The following is a 24885-nucleotide window of genomic DNA, read 5'->3' on the forward strand; positions in this document are numbered from 1 at the left end:
ACTGACCAAGACGCAACTCCAACAACAACACATGAAACCCCACATAATTCTGCTCAAAAACAATGACAGTTTCTCACAACCAGTGGCATAAGGGCTTTTTAGCTGAATGCAAATGCCACCCTGTGATAAGCAATGCCCACTTTGTAAAAGGCAGGGGCACAAAATATTTTGCTTGTCCATTCACAGGGCGCCTCTCCATGGTACTGTTGGAGAGACACATCGCTGTGGTGCGACACTAACGCAACGTTCCATAAATCGTGTAACAGATATAGGATATGGTTAAAAGAGTGTGGCCTTTTCTGTAGCCTACAGGCTGGAGATGACATGTATGACAATGTAATGAGACAGACACTTTTTATGTAGGTTATCATGTAGGTTTCTCCGATCAAATAGCCTAACCTAAATGGCGCCCATTCAAATAAAAATGCACTGACATTTTAACAAACAACATATCCTAAAAACAGGACAAGTCAAAGGAGAATGGACAACCACAAGTGTTGTCTAGGAGTTTCACCCCATTGTCATGATCAGTGGTTTCAAGTTAGCATCCGTCAATTGTTTTGACAAGCTGATCATAGCGAAAAAGAAAATAGTTCTGCATTTCCAGCTTTGTAAACACATTGTAAAATAGGCTCACAATAACTCCTGATAAAGTTGGGTAGCCGATATTCAGAGCTTAAATAGCCTAATTAATTAGTCACAGGAATCAGGATTAATAAAGCCAATGCTACGGCCTACCACATGGAATGACATTCATAAAATTCTGTTGCAGGCCACATGGTAGGATACACCCCAGTAAGCACGAGCCGAAGACTTTTTGATGTCTTTTTTTGGTGTTTTATAAACGGTAGTCTTACCACATACAGTGCATTCGGAAAGTATTCAGACCCCTTGACCTTTTCCAAGTGTTGTTAAGTTACAGCCTTATTCTAAAATGGTTTGAATTATTTTTCCTCATCAATCTACACAAAATACCCCATAAACTGGTTTACATAAGTATTCAGACCCTTTACTCAGTACATTGTTGAAGCACCTTTGGCAGTGATTTACATACTTGAGTCTTCTTGGGTATGACGCTGCAAGCTTGGCACGCCTGTATTTGAGAAGTTTCTCCCATTATTCTCTGGAGATCCTCTCAAGCGCTGTCAGGTTGGATGGGGAGCGTCGCGCTGCACAGCTATTTTCAGGTCTCTCCAGAGATGTTTGATTGAGTTCAAGTCTGGGCTCTGTCTGGAACTCTCAAGGACATTCAGAGACTTGTCCCAAAGCCACTCCTTCGTTGTGTTGGCTGTATGCTTAGGGTCGTTGTCCTATTGGAAGGTGAAACTTCGCCCCGGTCTGGAGCAAGTTTTCATCAAGGATCTCTCTGTACTTTGCTCCATTCATCTTTCCCTCGATCGTGACTAATTTCTCAGTCCCTGCCGCTGAAAAACATCTCCACAGCATGATGCTGCTACCCATGCTTCACCGTAGGAATGGTGCCAGGTTTTCTCCAGACGTGATGCTTGGCATTCAGGCCAAAGAGTTCAATCTTGAGTTCATCAGACCAGAGAATCTTTAGGTGCCTTTTTTCAAACTCCAAGCGGGCTGTCATGTGCCTTCTACTGAGGAGTGGCTTCCGTCTGGCCACTCTACCATAAAGGCCTGATTGGTGGAGTGCTGTAGAGATGGTTGTCCTTCTGGAAGGTATTCCCATCTCCACAGAGGAACTCTGGAGCTCTGTCAGAGTGACCATCGGGTTCTTGGTCACCTCCCAGACCAAGGCCCTTCTCCCCCGATTGCTCATTTTGGCCGGGCGGTCAGCTCTAGGAAGAGTCTTGGTGGTTCCAAACTTATTCCATTTAAGAATGATGGAGGCCACTGTGTTCTTGGGGACGTTCAATGCTGCAGAATTTCTTTGGTACACTTCCCCAGATCTGTGCCTTGACACAATCCTGTCTCTGAGCTCTACGGACAATTCCTTCGACCTCGTGGCTTGGTTTTCACATGCACTGTCAACTGTGGGATCTTATATAGACAGGTGTGTGCCTTTCCAAAGCATGTCCAATCAATTGAATTTATCACAGGTGGACTCCAATCAAGTTGTAGAAACATCTCAAAGATGATCAATGGAAACAGGATTCACCTGAGCTCAATTTTGAGTCTCATAGCAAAGGGTCTGAATACTTATGTAAATAAGGTATTTTGGCTTTTTATTTTTAATATATTTGCAAAAATTTCAAAAAACTGTTCCCGCTTGTCATTATGAGGTATTGTGTGTAGATTGATGAGATTTTTAAAAAATGTAATCCATTTCAGAATAAGGCTGTCACGTAACAAAATGTGGAAAAAGTGAAGGGGTCTGAATACTTTCCGAATGCACTGTAGATGGGCATTCATAAGATTATATTTCAGGCAACACTGTAGGCTACACCTCAGTAATCATGGACCGACACCGATGCCTTTTGGACGTCTTTTTTTGGTGCAGTCTGGACTGGCCTTGATTTCCACATCCACTGATATTCGTTTTTGGTCCGGTCCGGACATTGGTTTTTGGTCTCCCCTAGGATGGCAGAACGGCAAGGACCGGCCCTGGTTACGCGATGACATCACGGGCCCTGCATACTTTCAAAATTATTCAGCAATCAATATTTATTTGAAAAATACTTTTTTTAAATTGATTGTCTTAGTAAAGCTTGACAAAAGAAAATCTCTGTCGAACGAAAAGAAAAATCCACCTCTGTCGAACGAAAAGAAAAATCCACAAATTTCGACGATCTTTAGAAAAGTTATCCACATTCTGTTCTTTCCATTACACATGCCGCAGTGATTTTTTTGTTGTAGACATTGCTTTTGTTGAATAAAGCTGGGTCAATAAGAAACCTGCCTATTGATTCTCTCTCTCTGAAGGAGAGGCCCCATTGGTCAGAGGAGGAGAAGAGATGAGAAGTACACTGTAAGTACTTAACATGTGGATGGCTTTGGGAAAATGTCAAGGAAAAGCTCTTATTTGTGAGTGTTGTTTTTGTGTGTCTGTGGATATGTATGTCTGTGTATAACAATATGTGTATATAAACGTATGTATGTTTAGAGAGAGCCCCCCAAGTCGCCCCCCCGCTCCTTGTCTCCCAGTCTGGAGCTGGGCCCTACTAGCTTCCCCCCACTGCCCCCGGCAACAGCCTCCAGAGAAACACTTACCATAGCAACCAGCAATCACAAAGCAACCTGCAACCACAAGGTAACCAAGAGTCACACACACATACACACTCACACATGCCGTCTACTTTCTTGTAAGGTTGTTTTTCTTGTTACAGAGTGCAGTTACAGACAGCAGTACCAGCCAATCAACCACTGTGACATTACAAGACCTCCAGCCTATCACAGTATTGCCTCAGAAAACCCTCCCCCCAGAGTGAGTATATTCTCCTTCCTTTGAATCATCATTGCTGTGGAATGGGTCCCTTTCACAATGTGTTTTGTATGATTACTTCAAGGAAGAAGAATACATGCAGACTCATGTCTGTGTTATGGTTGTGTTGTGTTATGGTTGAGGGTTGTGGTTGATGGTGGTTGTTGCTGTACCACAGGAAGCTGAAGGAAACCATGCCATCTCCCAAGAGGACCACAGCAGCTCCTCCGACCGTGAAAGAACCTCTCCAGACCACGAAGGAAAACAGACCAGCAGTGGTGAGACACCTCACAGACTACAGAGACAAACTGGTTATTAGTGAAAGTAGTGTATGCTGGGTACTGATCTGTCCTGTGTTGTGATTGGTTAGGAGTCCAAGAAGCCAAGCTACGCTGAGATCTGCCAAAGGATACGAGCCAATCAAACGCTTTGCGCAAACCCCATTGACCACACCCCATCCGGGGCGGAGCTTGCCCCAGCCTATCCTGCACAGGAGTCTGACCAGGCTCAGTTACCACGGTGACCAGAGTGAGATGGTTACTTTTGGTTGGGGAGGGCAAGAGGGGAGGAGGAGAGAAGAGGAAGATGTTTTTCAAGTCCAATAAAAAAATCTATAGCCCTTTAATGTTGATGTTTTGATTTATTTGATTTATAAAGTTTAGTTAGTTTTAGAAGCCAAGTTGTAGAACTCTTGTTTCTCTCTGCTGTCTGTCTGTCCATCTTGTGTCTGTCTCTCTGTCTGTCTGACGGAACTCTCTGAATTCTTTACGGTTTAATATTGATTAATTTATTTTTATGAATATTGATTAGTATTTAGAGCATCAGACATACTTCTGTATTAATTCCTAAGTCTAAATAACTTCAGCGGAACAGTTACAGTAACTATACGGAACACACTGGAACAGTTGCAGTAACTACACTGGAACACACTGGAACAGTTACAGTAACTACACTGGAACACACTGGAACAGTTACAGTAACTATACTGGAACACACTGGAACACTTACAGTAACTACACTGGAACACACTGGAACAGTTACAGTAACTACACTGGAACACACTGGAACAGTTACAGTAACTACACTGGAACAGTTGCAGTAACTACACTGGAACAGTTACAGTAAATACACTGGAACACACTGGAACAGTTACAGTAACTACACTGGAACAGTTACAGTAACTACACTGGAACAGTTACAGTAACTACACTGGAACACACTGGAACAGTTACAGTAACTACACTGGAACAGTTACAGTAACTACACTGGAACAGTTACAGTAACTACACTGGAACACACTGGAACAGTTACAGTAACTACACTGGAACACACTGGAACAGTTACAGTAACTATACGGAACACACTGGAACAGTTACAGTAACTACACTGGAACACACTGGAACAGTTACACTAAGTACAAACAGCCAGGCACTGAGTGCCAAGAAGCTAAAAAGCCAAGAAGCTAAACTGATTTCATATCGAAATTTGTTTCTGCATGAGTTTTAGATGTATTTATTTACTGTTTTATTTAGATGGAATGTCTTGTGTGTTGATTGGTTTGTGTTGTTTTGAGTTTGGAGGGTGGGTGTCTGTTTAGAAGAGAAACATCTGCGGTGGATATTGATATGTGTACATACAACACTGTTAGCGTTAACAAATTGAATTTGATTTGGAATCAGGGGTAGCTGAAGGGAGAGGGTGGGGGATGTAGATAAAGCTTTCAGTTCGCATTTCCTATGTTTGAGAGTGATTCAGTGTGCAAATGCGGGTAATCGATACAGAATTAAGGCACGAAAGTGAATATGTTATTTTTTCTGTACAGATGTAAATAATTTGACTATTATTAAACAAGTGCCTTTAATAATAAACAATGGGAAACTCTATGTTCGCTTAATTATTGTAAGGGAGCCTTCCCTTTAGTAGGAGGCTGTGGTCAGATTGGCAAAGTGGCGAATGGGTACACCTGAGACGGTCGCTTTCCACGGTCATGTGGTGCTGTGCTGAACTTCAGAGTTCAGTCGCTGTCTGCTTCTGTGGTGCTGAATCTCTGATTTTTTTTTACAGCTTGTTTGTTTAACCTTTTCAATCATGTGACAAAATCGACACATCCTGCTGTTTTGTGTTATGACATGCCGTGATACTATATGGAGCCTGCTGCTGTGTCTATGTGCTGATTCTTGGTATTGCATTGGTTGTGGTTTCACGGTGTGACCAGCAGGTGGCAACATCACTACATAGTCACAAAAGCCATCTGTGTACAATACAGTATCTTACAGAATCAGATGATGACGAGTAACCTTGCCTGAGACTTGACGACTTAAACTGAGCTCCCAGAGCTAAGCCTAGTGGTGTGCAGACAACCCGGCTAGTGTGCTCCTTGGCTAGTCCTGGGGATTCATATGAAGACCAAATATCCACCAGCACGGTATTGTTGCTATAATTCAATGATATTAGATATATGCTATAATTTCCAATATGCGTGCGTGTGTGTGTTTGTGTGTGGAGAGGGTGTGGTGGTCGGGTAATAATACCCCCGCCTCCCACGCTGCGACCCCTCTTGGTCATTCCCGGTACTGCGCCTCTCCTATCTGCGTCACGTGACATCAGTAGGCGCTGTGAAACAGCGCGAGTCTCATCATCAGCACCGCATCGCCAGGCAAGCAGCCTCGAGACCCACCGACCAACGGACCCTCAGTGGTCCCTCATCACAAATACTATAATAACGGAGAGGAGGTACACTCCTCACGAGACCATGTCAGGGCCCCGGTGAACAGACAAACAGATTTATTCTCTTTGTTCGCGTCGACGCACCGCTCGCCGCCGAGGAGGGGCCGCAGAATAGCGCTCTCGCTCTCTCTGGCGGAGGAGTGGGGGAAGAGGAGAGGAGAAAGCAACAGAGAGAACCGAGGTATTTTTCTACCGGATAACCTAATGGCAGAGCGCGAGGCGTCGCCGTTACCACTGGAGGTTCGCGCCCGGCTGGCGGAGCTGGAGCTCGAGCTGTCAGAGGGTAAGAACAAACCCCGGGCGCCCCGTTTTTCCGTTAACGTAGAGGAATCTCTACAGTAATGTCTCGTTCCACCCTAGACCCCCCTCCCTCTCCCCTGCTCCGCCCCTCCAGATGTTTGTCAGAGCCGCCCTCACAGTCTGCTCTAGCCGGGACCGGGTGAGGGAAGAGTGGGAGCCCACTGCGGGATTCACCCGCCTTTCTTTGTCTCTCTGGTCGTGACACATACACAGACATATGGCCCTGTGCTCGGTTCAGGTCTGAAAACTGTCTATTTGACCTTGAGAAGTACGTTTTGTCCGTGCGTCCACGGACCTGTGTGCGTGTGGTGTGTGTAGGCCTACGTGTGTGTCATGCTCAAACGAATGGATTTAATAATAGCGATACCGATGCAACACTGCGTGACAGGAGACGGTTCGGTGGTGTGTGTGTGTGCTCAGGCTCGGTGTTTTGGCCTGCACGCTCAGCAGCTGATGATGATTTCGGTTAATTTTTATGCTGACAATTGAATCTAAAATAAAATAGCCGACACCGAATCTGTTAAATCACAACCAAGCGTATCCCACCAATTGAGTGCGGATATTATTTTGCCGCATGTTATATTGTCAGATAAATTGCGCATTTGTGTCTGCATTATATAAGGTTGACATTTTTTATTAATATACATTCTCTGCTCTATAGATTGCTATCAACGCTCCTGGTGTATGTTGTGTGACGCGTCTAGCGGCCTGTGTGTATGTGGTTTACATGGACTAGCGTGTTAGGGACACCCTGTTGAACGCCTATAACCTTGATGTGTTGTTGTCAACGTTTTCTATTGCAGACAGATTTGCAGTATCTTATGATTGCTAGAGTGTTGGTTCCCAACCCAGCTGTCCCTCCATATGCTGTTCAATCAGAGCAGAACCAGGACATGGCAGATACTGGTGGACAGTGTTTCCCCTAGTGTTTTTTTCAGCAAGGGTGGGTGCATTGCTAGTAGTGTAGCAATGCAATGACATGCTAGCTGTTCCCATTAACTTCCAGTCGCCATTTAAAAGTATGTCTCGTGGGGCACCGCTGCTAAATGACTATAGAGGAAACACTGAGATAGACAGGTCCTGTATGTGGACATGGATGGATGGATGATGACAGACAGGAATGTATTAGGACAGATAGATCATGGTCTTTATCAGGTGCCACTCTGTAAAAACATTGTTGATGTAGGTGTATCACTAAAGCTTTATTTAAAAGATTTCTTGTGGGAGCAGCCAAGAGTGAGCGGACAGTGCCTTTTTCTATAGGGGTTCTGTTTTTATCCGGCTCCTTTGGCAAGCTGCTCTCTCGTCAAATCAAATTACATTTTGTTGTCACATGCAGATGTTATTGCGGGTGTAGTGAAATACTTGTGTTCCTAGCTCCAACAGTGCAGTAGTATCTAACAATTCATAAAAATACACACATCTAAAAGTAAAATAATGGAATTAAGAAATATGTCAATATTAGATTGAGCAATGTCGGTGTGGCGTTGACTATATACAGTAGAATATAATACAGTAAGTAAGTAAATAACAAAAGTTTGACCGGTAGTGTATATACTGTATTATATTCTACTGAAGCTAGTAGAGAGAATGCCAAGAGTGTGCAAAGCTGTCATCAAGGCAAAGGGTGGCTACTTTGAAGAATCTCAAATATAAAATATATTTTGATTTAACACTTTTATGGTTACTACATGATTACATATGTGTTATTTCATAGTTTTGATGTCTTCACTATTATTCTACAATGTAGAAAATAGTACAAATAAAGAAAAACCCTTGAATGAGTAGGTGTTGTAAAAACTTTTGACCGGTAGTGTACATAGATGAGTAAAGCAGTATGTAAACAATGTTTAAACATTATTAAAGTGTCTACTGTTCCATTATTAAAGTGGCCAGTGATTCCAAGTCTATGTATATAGGGCAGCAGCCTCTAAGGTGCAGGGTTGCGCAACTGGTTGGAAGCCGGCTAGTGATGGCTATTTAACAGTCTGATGGCCTTGCAGTCTCGGTCCCAGCTTTGATGCACATGTACATACCTTGCTTTCTGGATGATAGTGGGGTGAACAGGCCAAGGCTCGGGTGATGGATGTCCTTGATCTTTTTGGCCTTCCTGTGACAATGGGTGCTGTAGGTGTCCTGAAGGGCAGGTTGTTTGCTCCCTGTGATGCGTTGTGCAGACCGCACCACCCTCTGGAGAGCCCAGCGGTTGCAGGCGGTGCAGTTGCCGTACCAGGTGATACAGCCCGACAGGATGCTCTCAATTATGCATCTGTAAAAGTTTGTGAGGGTTTTAGGGGCCAAGCCAGTTTTTTTTCAGCCTCATGAGGTTGAAGAGGCGCAGTTGTGCCTTCTTCACCACGCTATCTGGACCATTTCAGATCGTCAGTGATGTGTATGCCCTGGAACATTTCACCTTCTCCACTGTGGTCCCATCGATGTGGATAGGGATGTGCTCCGTATGCTGTTTCCTGAAGTCCACGATCAGCTCCTTTATTTTGTTGACGTTGAGTGAGAGGTTATTTTACTGGCACCACTCTCCTAAGGCCCTCACCTCCTCCCTGTATGCTGTCTTGTCATTGTTGGTAATCAGGCCTATAACTGCAGTGCAAACATGATGATTGAGTTGGAGGCGTGCGTAGACACGCAGTCATGGGTGAACAGGAGGTACAGAAGGGGGCTGAGCACACATCCTTGCGTGGCCCCTGTGTTAAGGATCAGTGAAGTGGAGGTGTTGTTTCCCACCTTCACCACCTGAGGCAGCCCGTCAGGAAGTCCAGGACCCAGTTGCACAGGGCGGGGTTCAGACCCAGGGCCTCGAGCTTAATGATGAGCTTGGAGGGTGCTATGGTGTTGAATGCTGAGCTATAGTCAATGAACTGCATTCTTACATAGGTGTTCCTCTTGTCCAGATGGGATAGGGCAGTGTGCAGTGCGATGGCGATTGCATCGTCTGTGCATCTATTGGGGCGGTAAGCAAATTGAAGTGGGTCTAGGGTGTCAGGTAAGGTAGAGTTTATATGATCCTTAACTAGCCTCTCAAAGCACTTCATGATGACAGAGGTGAGTGCTACGGGGCGATAGTCATTTAGTTCAGTTACCTTTGCTTTCTTGGGTACAGGAACAATGGTGGCCATCTTGAAGCATGTGGGGACAGCAGAGTGAGATAGGGAGAGATTGAATATGTCCGTAAACACACCAGTCAGCTGGTCTGCGCATGCTCTGAGGATGCGGCTAGGGATGCCGTCTGGGCCGGCAGCCTTGCGAGGATTAACACACTTAAATATCTTAGTCACGTCGGCCACGGAGAAGGAGCCAAAAATTATTGTGCTACACAGCATATTATTCTCCCACCTTCCTCTCTTTATTTCTCTGGCCCATCGAGTGACCATTCCGTGTGTGTGAGCCCTCTGGCCCAGCTCTGGACACGTTTGTGTATAGACACTGAGGATTCTGGGACACGAGTTTCAGCCTGAAGGCACAATGTCCCCATGTTGTGTGTGTGTGTGTGTGTGTGTGTGTGTGTGTGTGTGTGTGTGTGTGTGTGTGTGTGTGTGTGTGTGTGTGTGTGTGTGTGTGTGTGTGTGTGTGTGTGTGTGTGTGTGTGTGTGTGTGTGTGTGTGAGAGAGAGAGAGAGAGATCACATGAAAGGAGATTGTAATGGATACAAAGATAAAAGGAGAAACCAGAGAGTGAAAGAGAGGGGGGGGGTACACAGAGTGATTGGCATGGCATCTCTCTCCCACTGTCTATCTGTGTGATTTTAATTTGTTCACAATGACCAATAGGGAAGGAATGCTGCTTAGACTGTAACCAATCACAGCTGGGTATAGATGTGATTCTGAAGATCAATGTGAGACACACAAAAACACACACTTTCCAAAGGTTCTTTGTTGGTTAGCAATTTTCAGTCACTTGAAGGAAAATATAATTTTCAGTTTTATTACACATTTTCTAAATAGGAAAATGAGACATTTCTTTAGTGGTTGTGACATGGACTATAGATTCCCTCTCAGCTGTATTCATAGGTTGCACTTCCGTCACTCGGTCGTGTCATGCCATTGTTATGAATGTTCTCAAGCCTCCCTCTGCCGGCGATGCCGGTGCCAAAAAGTAATGATAAGCCCAATAATTCTGGACGGAGGCTAACGGCTGTTTCTTCTAAATTACCCTATAGTGTCTTGGAAATATGATGACATTGCTAAAGTAGGCAGATATTTTGTAGGAAACAACTTTTCCATCATTATCATGTCATCAAATTTACTTTAAACAGATGGAAATGTTGTCATTAGCTAGCAAAGTTGGTCAAAAATAGCTATCAATGCTAATGTTAGCTAGCTAAAATTCTTAACTAGCTAGCTGACGTTATACTCCATCAAAAGTCAATCTGGCGACATCAAAATCATTACACAAGGTTTTCCTACAAATTATTTGCCTCCTTTTGAAATGTCCAAGCCACAGTAATGCACTTTTGAGAGTCCAAAACATCCAAACGAATGTTCAAAACTATATTAAGACGAAATGTGCAAACCATGAATAGTATGAAACTGTGAGAGACCAAGAGAAAAAGATAATTTGAAGAACGAGAGAATAGGAGAGAGAGAGAACGGGTTGTTATGAACTCTGATAATTCAGTGTGGTGTTCTCTCTCACACACTCATGCAGGGATCATTAGCCCAGTTTTCACATCTGGAAATCCAAGATGGCCACCAGGCCTTCTCCAGGAGAACGGTTGCTAGGCAACTCCCTCCCTGCTCGGCTGCGATAAGATTGGAAGATGGTGTCTCCCTTTTTTAAATATTTTTTATTTAACCTTTATTTAACCAGGAAGGGCTCATTGAGATTTAAAATCTCTTTTTCAAGAGCGTCCTGGCCAAGATAGGCAGCACCAAGTCATTACAAAAATTACAGACAGACAACATGAAAAACTACAAGTAATCTAGTAAAAAACAGATTTTGTGTGTGTGTGTGTGTGTGTGTGTGTGTGTGTGTGTGTGTGTGTGTGTGTGTGTGTGTGTGTGTGTGTGTGTGTGTGTGTGTGTGTGTGTGTGTGTGTGTGTGTGTGTGTGTGTGTGTGTGTGTGTGTGTGTGCGTGTGTGTGCAGAAACAGGAATGCTGTATCTGATCTGCGGAAAAGCCTCACACACACACACACACACACACACACACACACACACACACACACACACACACACACACACACACACACATGCCTGAATATCATAGCAAGAAACAGATGAGCAGATTGGACCCAGATGTTCTGGCCACTCTCCATGGTCAGATTGTGAAACACATGCTCTCGCTCTCATTCACTTGTCATTCACTCTAAAAAATAGAATGTTCTCTCACACACACTAAAGGGGTGGGTTCTGAGGCCTTGTCAAAAAACTGGGTTAACTGATACTCTTACACTCAAAACAACCTCTTTCTCTCCCCCTCTCTCTCTGCCAGGTGACATCACACAGAAGGGTTATGAGAAGAAGCGGTCTAAGCTGATCAGGGCCTACTTTCCTCATCCTGGAGGTACATAAATACACAGTCTCTGTCCTCTAGTAGAACACCAGTATGCAGCACATCTATTCTAGTCCCACTGGGTTTGACCCTCCTCGTTTAATCTCTCTCTCTCTCTCTCTCTCTCCTCTCTCTCTCTCTCTCTCTCTCTCTCTCTCTCTCTCTCTCTCTCTCTCTCTCTCTCTCTCTCTCTCTCTCTCTCTCTCTCTCTCTCTCTCTCTCTCTCTCTCTCTCTCTCTCTCTCTCTCTGGGTCACACTCTCTCTCTCTCTGGGTCACACAAGACTTTGTATTACTCCAATGCGCTGAATGTAGCAGCATATTGAATATGCTGAAAGCTCCTTCCACACTGAGAATGTTGGGGGATTTTTGTGTCTCTCTCCGTCTGTGACTTTGACTGTATCTTTTTGACTCGCTCATTCTTTTTCTGTCTGACTTTCCCTGTGTGTGTGTGTGTGTGTGTGTGTGTGTGTGTGTGTGTGTGTGTGTGCGTGAGTGCGTGCGTGCGTGCGTGCGTGCGCGCGCGCGTGCGTGTGTGTGTGTGTGCGCGCTCGTGCGTGTGTGTGTGTGTGTGTGTGTGTGTGTGTGTGTGTGTGTGTGTGTGCAGGTATGGAGGGTATGTCTCACCGCCCCCCATTTGCCCCCCCATCTGCCGCTCGCTTCCACAGACGGCGCTCTTCTGGAACACGTGATGAACGCTACCGTTCAGGTAAACACACACCTTTACTACAGATTAACCTGACTTTAGACCAGAGTTATTCAAACTGTTGCTCGATAGACACGCCTTTAGTCAGTCCTTTCACTATAAACATATAATATAGATCTAGATTTTGATTAAATTGACAAACATAATTCCTGCCCATCTCTCTCCAACACCATATCACCCCCTAGACGTCCACAGTGAGGCGGTGCAGGCAGTGTTAGCCAGACATGTGGAGAGCAACGTGGCAGTGCCTATGCCCTCCAAACGACGATCACTGGTGGTACAGACATCCATGGATGCGTACACACCCCCAGGTGAGACACACACACACATACACTTATCAGGTTATGTTCAGTGCTTGACTTGGGCAGGAGCTCCCCTGAACTGAGTAACTGCATCTCACATTTTCTACCGCTTGAGTTCCTGCACCCCGTATAGAATATTATTAGCTCCCAAGTATTGCAGATTTCCTGCACCTAAATATAATAAATCTAAATGAGTACCGGCTCCTATTTTAGTCCAAGTCAAGCACTGGTTATGATTATGTTAGTGTTATGCTGTAGTAAAGTTGAAAGAAGGTTACTGACCGTCGCTAGGCCGGTCTCCACTGTGTCATAGGGTTGGGGTTAGGTTGGGTTTTAGTTAGCTATGAGTTGTAGTTATATTGTATGAAAGTTGGATGAAGGTTACTGACCCTCACTAGGCCTGTCCCCACTGTGCTCAGACTCGTCGTCGGGCTCAGAGGAAGAGGCGGGGCCAGGCAATGACATGCCGGGAATGGAACACTGGATGACTCGCCCTGCCCACTTAGGTCCAGCCCACCTAGGCTCCACCTCCTCGTCGTCCTCGTCCACTCAGAGCGGAGGAAGTGGCAACGCAGGACGACTGGCCGACTCGCTCGCACACACACACCTCTCACACCCACACCTGGCACACGCCCACCTCACACACACACACCTGACCCAGTCACACCACGTGTCAGCTCACCACTCACAAACACACCACGGTGAGTACAACTTCACTGTGTGTATGTGTGTGTACAGGCTGTATGTGTTTATGTCTAATCTTTATGTGTGTGTCTGCAGGTATAGGGCACCTGTCTCTGAAGCGTAAGGCAGCTCTGGGCATGGCGGAGAACGGAGGCTCTCTCAGAAGATCCTGTGAGTTCGGCTCTGATATGCTGTGGCCTCCACCGCTGGAGTCTGATGGTCAGTACGCACACACACATACCTTTTTTATACATGTGCCCCACCACTGCTTTAACTCTCCCTCTCTCTTTCTGTCTCTCTCTCTTTCTGTCTCTCTCTCTTTGTCTCTGTCTCTCTCTCCTCTCTCCATCTCTTTCTGTCTCTCTCTCTTTGTCTCTGTCTCTCTCCTCCATCTCTTTCTGTCTCTCTCTCTTTGTCTCTGTCTCTCTCTCCTCTCTCCATCTCTTTCTGTCTCTCTCTCTTTGTCTCTGTCTCTCTCCTCCATCTCTTTCTGTCTCTCTCTCTTTGTCTCTGTCTCTCTCTCCTCTCTCCATCTCTTTCTGTCTCTCTCTCTTTTTCTCTGTCTCTCTCTCCATCTCTTTCTGTCTCTCTTTCTCTCTCTCTGTCGCTCCTCTTTTTCTGCCTCTCTTGCTTTCTCTTTTTGTCTCTCTGTCTCTTTCTGTCTCTCTCTCTCCATCTCTCTCTGTGTGTGTAGAGAATCACTCTGCTCCTCCTGATGTGACTGGCTATTCGTCTGACTCCTCCCACTCCCGCCCCCACTCAGAGCGCCACATAGGAACCATCGCCCGAAACACTCAGAAATACGGCAATGCCGAACGCATGGAGACTGGAGACGGTGTCCCGGTCAGCAGTCGTGTGTCTGCTAAGATCCAGCAGCTAGTGAACACTCTGAAAATGCCTCGTAGACCTCCGCTAAGAGAGTTCTTTGTTGATGACTTTGAAGAACTTCTAGAAGGTAGGAGCTATCAACCAATAAATCTATAAATAAATCAACTAAGCTTTAAATCTAGCTGTCTAGCTATTTTCTTTGTCTCTATATTTAGTGAACGTTTCTACAGTAATCTGTAGTGTGTTTAATGGTCTTATTTGCATGTTTCACAATACAGGCTGTCTCTCTTTCACTCTTTGTAGTCCAGCAGCCAGATCCTAAGCAGCCGCGTCCGGAGGGGGCAGAAATGTTGGCAGTAAGCGGAGAAGCCCTGGGGGTGGTGACTAACTGGCCCCCCTCCCTGGAGGCAGCTCTCCAACGCTGGGGAACCATCAGCCCTAAAGCGCCCTGTCTCACCAGCCTGGATACCACTGGCAAACCTCTATATGTACTCACATACGGTAACCACACCCACACACACACACGTACACACACACGCACGCACACACACGCACACACACACACACACACACACACACACACACACACACACACACACACACACACACACACACACACACACACACACACACACACACACACACACACACACACACACACACACACACACACACTTACTCAGCCTTGTGTTGTGTCCACAGGGAAGCTGTGGTCTCGGAGTATCAAGCTGGCCTATAACATCCTCCACAAGCTGGGCAGCAAGCAGGAGCCCATGTTGCGACCGGGGGACAGGGTGAGTACATGTAGAATATCCATCCCTTGAATGAAATAACTAGTAAAAATATAGTTTTTTTTGTAATGTTATTTTCAGAAGGATTAAGGTCAAGACGGATTGTAATATTTTCCCATTGTCTGTATTCGTCCGATCCACTAGGTGGCGCTGGTGTTTCCTAACAATGACCCGGTGGCCTTCATGGTGGCCTTCTACGGCTGCCTGCTGGCTGAGGTGGTCCCTGTACCCATAGAGGTGCCCCTCACACGCAAGGTACAGTACATCTAGTGGATACATAAATCAGGGGTCAGAGCACTGAGCCCTGGGGAACAACTTATTTCATTGAATTCATGTATCTTTTGTTGTATAATCAAGAAGCATATTCAATCAAATATATGTATAGAATTTTTTTGGTCTTGGACTTAAAAGTGTCTATCTTGTCCAATAGGATGCTGGCAGCCAGCAGATCGGGTTCCTATTAGGAAGCTGTGGGGTTACCGTGGCGCTGACCAGTGATGCCTGCCATAAAGGCTTGCCCAAGAGCGCTACAGGAGAGATACCACAGTTCAGAGGTAAGTGTATGTGTGTGCATGTGTTTATACATACTATATATTTTTTTTAAAGGTTAAAGTAATCAAGACCCTTGACAGTGTATGAAGGCAGCCTAATGATTGTCACTCTGTCTCTCTAGGGTGGCCTAAGCTGCTGTGGTTTGTGACTGAGTCGAAGCATCTCTCCAAGCCTCCCAGAGACTGGTTCCCTCACATCAAAGATGCAAACAGCGACACAGCATATATAGAGGTAATGCACATTCATTACTGTTACAAGGAGAACTTCTAATGCAACTCAATACACATTTCTTTAGAAAAAGCTACGTTTCATTTTTTTATATTTTTTTTATTTACTCTACACATAGACATTTTCGCTTGCATTCTCTCTCTCTCTCTCTCTCTCTCTCTCTCTCTCTCTCTCTCTCTCTCTCTCTCTCTCTCTCTCTCTCTCTATCTCTCTCTCAGTATAAAACGTGTAAGGATGGGAGTGTCCTGGGCGTGACAGTGATGAGGATCGCTCTGCTGACTCACTGTCAATCCCTCACACAGTCGTGTGGCTACACAGAAGGTAAGACACTCACTTTAAGTCAAACAGACAGTCTCTATCTCTCTCACACTCACGCACTCACTCACTCACTCACTCACTCACTCACTCACTCACTCACTCACTCACTCACTCACTCACTCACACACACACACACACACACATGTGCGCTCCCACAGACACACCCTCTGCCAGGTAATCTCTCACTCCTCTCTTTGTCTCCCTCCCTCTCTCACTCCTCTCTTCTACCCCCTCTACCTCTCCTCTCTGCAGCGGAGACCATAGTGAATGTTCTAGACTTTAAGAAGGATGTGGGACTGTGGCACGGCATCCTCACGGTAAGACCAGCTACTAGAGGTCAGGTGCAGGGAAAGTATGATAAGGGGTTAAGGGTTAGAGGTTGAAGGTTATGTGTGTCTCCCATCTCCAGAGTGTGATGAACATGATGCATGTGATCAGCGTTCCCTACTCTCTGATGAAGGTCAACCCGTTGTCCTGGATACAGAAGGTCTACCACTTCAAAGGTCAGGCACACCAACCTGTCAATCAACCACTCTATAATCAATTCATCTGTCAATCTATAAGATATTCTCATCAAGTCATATGTCAATCATTCAGTCAGTATTTGATGCCAACTTTGTGTTAGAACTGATGTCAACACTGTGTGTGTCCCTCTCCAGCCAAGGTAGCATGTGTAAAGTCCAGGGACATGCACTGGGCTCTGGTGGCCCACAGAGAGCAGAAGGACATCAGCCTGAGTTCCCTCCGTATGCTGCTGGTCGCCGACGGATCTAACCCCTGTAACTATCACTCTACTTCCCACCTCAATCTATCTTGTCCTCCCCTCCTCTCCGCTCCTGTCCTCCTTTATCCCTCTTTCCTCTCGTCCTCAGGGTCTATTTCGTCCTGTGATGCGTTCCTCAACGTGTTCCAGAGTAAAGGCTTAAGATCAGAGGTCATCTGTCCCTGTGCCAGCTCTCCTGAAGCCCTGACCGTTGCCATCAGGAGGTGCACACACATCATCATAATCAGCAGCATTCTCACTTGGTCGATCCTAGAGTAACAGACTAAACATTTAGATTTTGTTGGTATGGAAAAGTATTCTCACTAAGTGAAGTGGCTGAGGGGCACTAGCTTAGATGTGTTATAGTGTGATATAGCTCTTCCTTTCTCTCCCTGTTTCTCTCTGATCCAGGCCAGTGGAGGACAGTAGTCAGCCCCCAGGCCGAGGGGTTCTCTCCATGCAGGGTCTGAGTTACAGTGTGGTCCGCGTCGACACCGAGGAACGATTGTCAGTCCTTACTGTGCAGGATGTGGGCACTGTTATGCCTGGAGGTAGGGGTTTGTGTTTGTGTGTGTGCGTGTACATGTACATACCTGTGTGTGTGTGTTAAGCCTCCTCTCTTCTTCAGCTCCAGTTTTGTGAGGGGTGAATGTGAGGTGTAATGTGTGTGTTCTGTCCCCAGCCGTAGTGTGTGTGGTGAAGCCAGAGGGTGTGCCTCTCCTGTGTAAGACAGATGAGATCGGGGAGCTGTGTGTGTGTTCTGTCGCAACGGGAACCTCTTACTATGGATTGACAGGCATGACCAAGAACACCTTTGAGGTAAGGAGACGTGTGTGTGTGTGTGTGTGTGTGTGTGTGTGTGTGTGTGTGTGTGTGTGTGTGTGTGTGTGTTGCCTAACCATGCAGATGAGAAATTGTGTAAAATACATATAATGTGTGTGTGTATAATGTATGAGTGCATGTACAATATGTGTATAACGTGTGGGTGTTTGTTTATAATATGTGTGTATAATGTTTGTGTATGATATGTGTGTGTAGGTGTTCCCTGTAGCCTCAGGTGGAGGCCTGGTCAGTGAGTATGCGTTTGTGCGTACGGGGCTGCTGGGCTTTGTGGGTCCAGGCGGTCTGGTGTTTATCTCCGGAAAGATGGACGGCCTCATCATGGTCAGCGGGCGCAGACATAACGCTGATGACATCGTAGCCACCGCACTGGCCGTGGAGCCAATGAAATTCGTCTACAGGGGGAGGTATGCAACCGGGCCACATGTTCTGGTCAAAAGTAGTGCCCTACATAGGGAATAGTATTCTCCTCTGTAGTTTGCATGTAAAAGGTAGCAGAACATATACAGTACCTTAATAACCATCTAACTCTAACCTTCTGTCTGTACGTGGCTCCAGGATAGCAGTGTTCAGTGTGACAGTGCTGCGTGATGAGCGTATCGTGGTGGTAGCAGAACAGAGACCAGACTCTACTGAGGAGGACAGCTTCCAGTGGATGAGCCGTGTGCTGCAGGTAAAACCACCTCAACACGACCACAGTATGACCATAATGCACGTAACACCACCGCAACACGACCACAGTATGACCATAATGTAGGTAACACTGCATCAACACGACCACAATGCAGGTAACACTACCTCAACACGACTACAGTGCGACCATAATGCAGGTAACACCACCTCAACACGACTACAGTACGACCATAATGCAGGTAACACTACCTCAACACGACTACAGTACGACCATAATGCAGGTAACACTACCTCAACAAGACTACAGTACGACCATAATGCAGGTAACACTACCTCAACACGACCATAATGTAGGTAACACTACCTCAACACGACCATAATGCAGGTAACACTACCTCAACACGACCATAATGCAGGTAACACTACCTCAACACGACCATAATGCAGGTAACACCACCTCAACACGACCACAGTACGACCATAATGTAGGTAACACTACCTCAACACGACCACAATGTAGGTAACACTACCTCAACATGACCATAATGCAGGTATCACCACCTCAACACGACTACAGTACGACCATAATGTGGGTAACACCACCTGAACACGACCATAATGCAGGTAACACCACCTCAACACGACCATAGTACGACCATAATGCAGGTAACACTACCTCAACACGACCACAGTACGACCATAATGCAGGTAACACTACCTCAACACGACCACAGTACGACCATAATGCAGGTAACACTACCTCAACACGACCACAGTACGACCATAATGTAGGTAACACTACCTCAACACGACCATAATGTAGGTAACACTACCTCAACATGACCATAATGTAGGTAACACCACCTCAACACTACCTCAGCACGACCATAGTGTAGGTAACACTACCTCAGCACGACCATAATGTAGGTAACACTACCTCAACACGACCATAATGCAGGTAACACTACCTCAACACGACCATAATGTAGGTAACACCACCTCAACACGACCACAGTACGACCATAATGCAGTTAACACTACCTCAACACGACCATAATGTAGGTAACACTACCTCAACACGACCATCATGTAGGTAACACTACCTCAACACGACCATAATGTAGGTAACACTACCTCAACACGACCATAATGTAGGTAACACTACCTCAACACGACCATCATGTAGGTAACACTACCTCAACACGACCATAATGTAGGTAACACTACCTCAACACGACCATAATGTAGGTAACACTACCTCAACACGACCATAATGTAGGTAACACTACCTCAACACGACCATAATGTAGGTAACACTACCTCAACACGGCCATAATGCAGGTAACACTACCTCAACATGACTACAGTACGACCATAATGCAGGTAACACTACCTCAACACGACCATAATGTAGGTAACACTACCTCAACACGACCATAATCCAGGTAACACTACCTCAACACGACCATAATGCAGGTAACACCACCTCAACACGACCACAGTACGACCACAATGTAGGTAACACTACCTCAACATGACCATAATGCAGGTATCACCACCTCAACACGACCACAGTACGACCATAATGTGGGTAACACCACCTGAACACGACCATAATGTAGGTAACACCACCTCAACACGACCACAGTACGACCATAATGTAGGTAACACCACCTCAACACGACCATAATGTAGGTAACACCACCTCAACACGACCATAATGCAGGTATCACCACCTCAACACGACCACAGTACGACCATAATGCACGTAACACTACCTCAACACGACCACAATGTAGGTAACACCACCTCAACACGACCATAATGTAGGTAACACCACCTCAACACGACCATAATGCAGGTAACACCACCTTAACACAACCACAGTACGACCATAATGCAGGTAACACTACCTCAACACGACCATAATGTAGGTAACACTACCTCAACACGACCATAATGCAGGTAACACTACCTCAACACGACTACAGTACGACCATAATGCAGGTAACACTACCTCAACACGACCACAGTACGACCATAATGCAGGTAACACCACCTCAACACGACCACAGTACGACCATAATGCACGTAACACCACCGCAACACGACCACAGTACGACCATAATGTAGGTAACACTGCATCAACACGACCACAATACAGGTAACACTACCTCAACACGAATACAGTGCGACCATAATGCAGGTAACACCACCTCAACACGACTACAGTACGACCATAATGCAGGTAACACTACCTCAACACGACCATAATGTAGGTAACACTACCTCAACACGACCATAATGCAGGTAACACTACCTCAACACAACCACAGTACGACCATAATGCAGGTAACACCACCTGAACACGACCACAGTTCGACCATAATGTAGGTAACACCACCTGAACACGACCATAATGTAGGTAACACCACCTCAACACAACCACAGTACGACCATAATGCAGGTAACACTACCTCAACACGACCACAGTACGACCATAATGTAGGTAACACTACCTCAACACGACCACAATGTAGGTAACACTACCTCAACACGACCACAATGTAGGTAACACTACCTCAACACGACCACAATGTAGGTAACACTACCTCAACATGACCATAATGCAGGTATCACCACCTCAACACGACCACAGTACGACCATAATGCAGGTAACACCACCTGAACACGACCATAATGTAGGTAACACTACCTCAACACGACCATAATGTAGGTAACACCACCTGAACACGACCATAATGCAGGTAACACCACCTCAACACGACCACAGTACGACCATAATGCAGGTAACACTACCTCAACACGACCAGAGTACGACCATAATGCAGGTAACACCACCTCAACACTACCTCAACACGACCATAATGTAGGTAACACTACCTCAACACGACCATAATGTAGGTAACACCACCTCAACACTACCTCAGCACGACCATAATGTAGGTAACACTACCTCAACACGACCATAATGTAGGTAACACCACCTCAACACTACCTCAGCACGACCATAATGTAGGTAACACTACCTCAACACGACCACAGTACGACCATAATGTAGGTAACACTACCTCAACACGACCACAGTAGGACCATAATGCAGGTAACACCACCTCAACACGACCACAATGTAGGTAACACTACCTCAACACGACCACAATGTAGGTAGCACTACCTCAACATGACCATAATGCAGGTTTCACCACCTCAACACGACCACAGTACGACCATAATGTAGGTAACACCACCTGAACACGACCATAATGTAGGTAACACTACCTCAACACGACCATAATGTAGGTAACACCACCTGAACACGACCATAATGCAGGTAACACCACCTCAACACGACCACAGTACGACCATAATGCAGGTAACACTACCTCAACACGACCACAGTACGACCATAATGCAGGTTACACCACCTCAACACCACCTCAACACGACCACAGTAGGACCATAATGCAGGTAACACTACCTCAACACGACCACAGTAGGACCATAATGCAGGTAACACTACCTCAACACGACCACAGTAGGACCATAATGCAGGTTACACCACCTCAACACGACCACAGTAGGACCATAATGCAGGTAACACTACCTCAACACGACCACAGTACGACCATAATGCAGGTAACACTACCTCAACACGACCACAGTACGACAATAATGCAGGTAACACTATCTCAACACGACCACAGTACGGCCATAATGCAGGTAACACTACCTCAACACGTCCACAGTACGACCATAATGCAGGTTACACCACTTCAACACGACCATAATGTAGGTAACACTACCTCAACACGACCACAGTAGGACCATAATGCAGGTAACACTACCTCAACACGACCACAGTAGGACCATAATGCAGGTTACACCACCTCAACACGACCACAGTAGGACCATAATGCAGGTAACACCACCTCAACACGACCACAGTACGACCATAATGCAGGTAACACTACCTCAACACGACCACAGTAGGACCATAATGCAGGTTACACCACCTCAACACGACCACAGTAGGACCATAATGCAGGTTACACCACCTCAACACGACCACAGTAGGACCATAATGCAGGTAACACTACCTCAACACGACCACAGTACGACCATAATGCAGGTAACACTACCTCAACACGACCACAGTACGACCATAATGCAGGTTACACCACCTCAACATGACCATAATGCAGGTTACACCACATCAACACGACCATAATGTAGGTAACACTACCTCAACACAACCACAGTACGACCATAATGCAGGTAACACCACCTGAACACGACCATAATGCAGGTAACACTACCTCAACACGACCATAATGCAGGTAACACTACCTCAACACGACCACAGTACGACCATAATGCAGGTAACATTACCTCAACACGACCACAGTAGGACCATAATGCAGGTTACACCACCTCAACACGACCACAGTAGGACCATAATGCAGGTAACACTACCTCAACACGACCACAGTAGGACCATAATGCAGGTAACACCACCTCAACACGACCACAGTACGACCATAATGCAGGTAACACTACCTCAACACGACCACAGTAGGACCATAATGCAGGTAACACCACCTCAACACGACCACAGTACGACCATAATGCAGGTAACACTACCTCAACACGAGCACAGTAGGACCATAATGCAGGTTACACCACCTCAACACGACCACAGTAGGACCATAATGCAGGTAACACCACCTCAACACGACCACAGTACGACCATAATGCAGGTAACACTACCTCAACACGACCACAGTAGGACCATAATGCAGGTTACACCACCTCAACACGACCACAGTAGGACCATAATGCAGGTAACACTACCTCAACACGACCACAGTAGGACCATAATGCAGGTTACACCACCTCAACACGACCACAGTAGGACCATAATGCAGGTAACACCACCTCAACACGACAACAGTACGACCATAATGCAGGTAACACTACCTCAACACGACCACAGTAGGACCATAATGCAGGTTACACCACCTCAACACGACCACAGTAGGACCATAATGCAGGTTACACCACCTCAACACGACCACAGTAGGACCATAATGCAGGTAACACTACCTCAACACAACCACAGTACGACCATAATGCAGGTAACACTACCTCAACACGACCACAGTACGACCATAATTCAGGTTACACCACCTCAACATGACCATAATGCAGATTACACCACATCAACACGACCATAATGTAGGTAACACTACCTCAACACAACCACAGTACGACCATAATGCAGGTAACACCACCTGAACACGACCATAATGCAGGTAACACTACCTCAACACGACCACAGTACGACCATAATGCAGGTTACACCACCTCAACACGACCACAGTACGACCATAATGCAGGTAACACCACCTGAACACGACCATAATGCAGGTAACACTACCTCAACACGACCACAGTACGACCATAATGCAGGTTACACCACCTCAACACGACCACAGTACGACCATAATGCAGGTAACACTACCTCAACACGACCACAGTAGGACCATAATGCAGGTTACACCACCTCAACACGACCACAGTACGACCATAATGCAGGTAACACTACCTCAACACGACCACAGTAGGACCATAATGCAGGTTACACCACCTCAACACGACCACAGTAGGACCATAATGAAACCAGATCACAGACCTGTCAAAACGTTGCAGTAATCTGTTTTTTTTCACTACTTTTGAACTGACAGCAGAGTTTTTTTTGTTCATGATCTCTTGACTCCTCCCCTGTGTGTGTGTGATTGACAGGCGATAGACAGTATCCATGGTGTGGGTGTGTTCTGCCTGGGGTTAGTTCCAGCCAACACCCTCCCTAAGACCCCCCTGGGGGGTATACACCTGTCTGAGACCAAACAGCTCTACCTGGAGGGTGGGCTGCACCCCTGTAACGTGCTCATGTGTCCTCACACCTGTGTTACCAACCTGCCCAAACCACGACAGAAACAACCAGGTGAGACAGACAGAGAAAAAGAGAGAGAGAGACACAGTGAGAGAAAGAGGGACAGAAAGAGAGAGACCTAGAGACAGAGCTAGAGAGGCAGAGAGGGAGTGAGAGTGAGTGAGTGAGTGAGAGAGAGAGAGTGAGAGAGACCGAGACACAGAGAGAGAGAGAGAGAGAGAGAGAGAGAGAGAGAGAGAGAGGAACCTAGAGACAGAGCTAGAGAGAGGAAGAGAGAGTGAGAGGGACCTAGAGACAGAGCTAGAGAGAGACAGAGAGAGTGAGAGGGATCTAGAGAGAGAGAG

At 46.1% G+C, this 24885-nt stretch overlaps 2 protein-coding genes across 5 annotated transcripts in view; both read left to right on the forward strand.

Annotated features, from left to right (window-relative positions):
- The window catches only part of LOC129823203 (uncharacterized), a 28092-nt gene extending 22823 nt beyond the window's left edge, over window positions 1-5269 (forward strand). For both annotated transcript variants that reach the window (XM_055882053.1, XM_055882054.1), the window contains exons 12-16: window positions 2890-2935; window positions 3071-3217; window positions 3294-3391; window positions 3567-3666; window positions 3759-5269. In XM_055882053.1, coding sequence (XP_055738028.1) covers window positions 2890-2935; window positions 3071-3217; window positions 3294-3391; window positions 3567-3666; window positions 3759-3911 — 544 coding nt within the window. In that variant the 3' untranslated portion in view covers window positions 3912-5269. The remainder of the gene's footprint in view (window positions 1-2889; window positions 2936-3070; window positions 3218-3293; window positions 3392-3566; window positions 3667-3758) is intronic.
- Window positions 5270-5906: 637 nt separating this feature from the next.
- The window catches only part of LOC129823204 (disco-interacting protein 2 homolog C-like), a 30090-nt gene continuing 11111 nt past the window's right edge, over window positions 5907-24885 (forward strand). The window contains exons 1-22 of one of the 3 annotated variants that reach the window (XM_055882055.1): window positions 5907-6398; window positions 11864-11935; window positions 12530-12631; window positions 12814-12939; window positions 13329-13631; window positions 13711-13833; window positions 14309-14569; window positions 14746-14943; window positions 15145-15236; window positions 15378-15488; window positions 15664-15787; window positions 15907-16016; window positions 16232-16334; window positions 16584-16648; window positions 16741-16834; window positions 16991-17110; window positions 17204-17318; window positions 17506-17645; window positions 17777-17913; window positions 18133-18341; window positions 18493-18607; window positions 24391-24592. In XM_055882055.1, the coding sequence (XP_055738030.1) occupies window positions 6320-6398; window positions 11864-11935; window positions 12530-12631; window positions 12814-12939; window positions 13329-13631; window positions 13711-13833; window positions 14309-14569; window positions 14746-14943; window positions 15145-15236; window positions 15378-15488; window positions 15664-15787; window positions 15907-16016; window positions 16232-16334; window positions 16584-16648; window positions 16741-16834; window positions 16991-17110; window positions 17204-17318; window positions 17506-17645; window positions 17777-17913; window positions 18133-18341; window positions 18493-18607; window positions 24391-24592 (3001 nt within the window). In that variant the 5' untranslated portion in view covers window positions 5907-6319. The remainder of the gene's footprint in view (window positions 6399-11863; window positions 11936-12529; window positions 12632-12813; window positions 12940-13328; window positions 13632-13710; window positions 13834-14308; window positions 14570-14745; window positions 14944-15144; window positions 15237-15377; window positions 15489-15663; window positions 15788-15906; window positions 16017-16231; window positions 16335-16583; window positions 16649-16740; window positions 16835-16990; window positions 17111-17203; window positions 17319-17505; window positions 17646-17776; window positions 17914-18132; window positions 18342-18492; window positions 18608-24390; window positions 24593-24885) is intronic. The other 2 variants (XM_055882056.1, XM_055882057.1) reach the window with 2 other exon arrangements.

Source organism: Salvelinus fontinalis, chromosome 25 (assembly GCF_029448725.1).
Source record: "Salvelinus fontinalis isolate EN_2023a chromosome 25, ASM2944872v1, whole genome shotgun sequence".
NCBI classification, from domain to species: Eukaryota; Metazoa; Chordata; class Actinopteri; order Salmoniformes; family Salmonidae; genus Salvelinus; species Salvelinus fontinalis.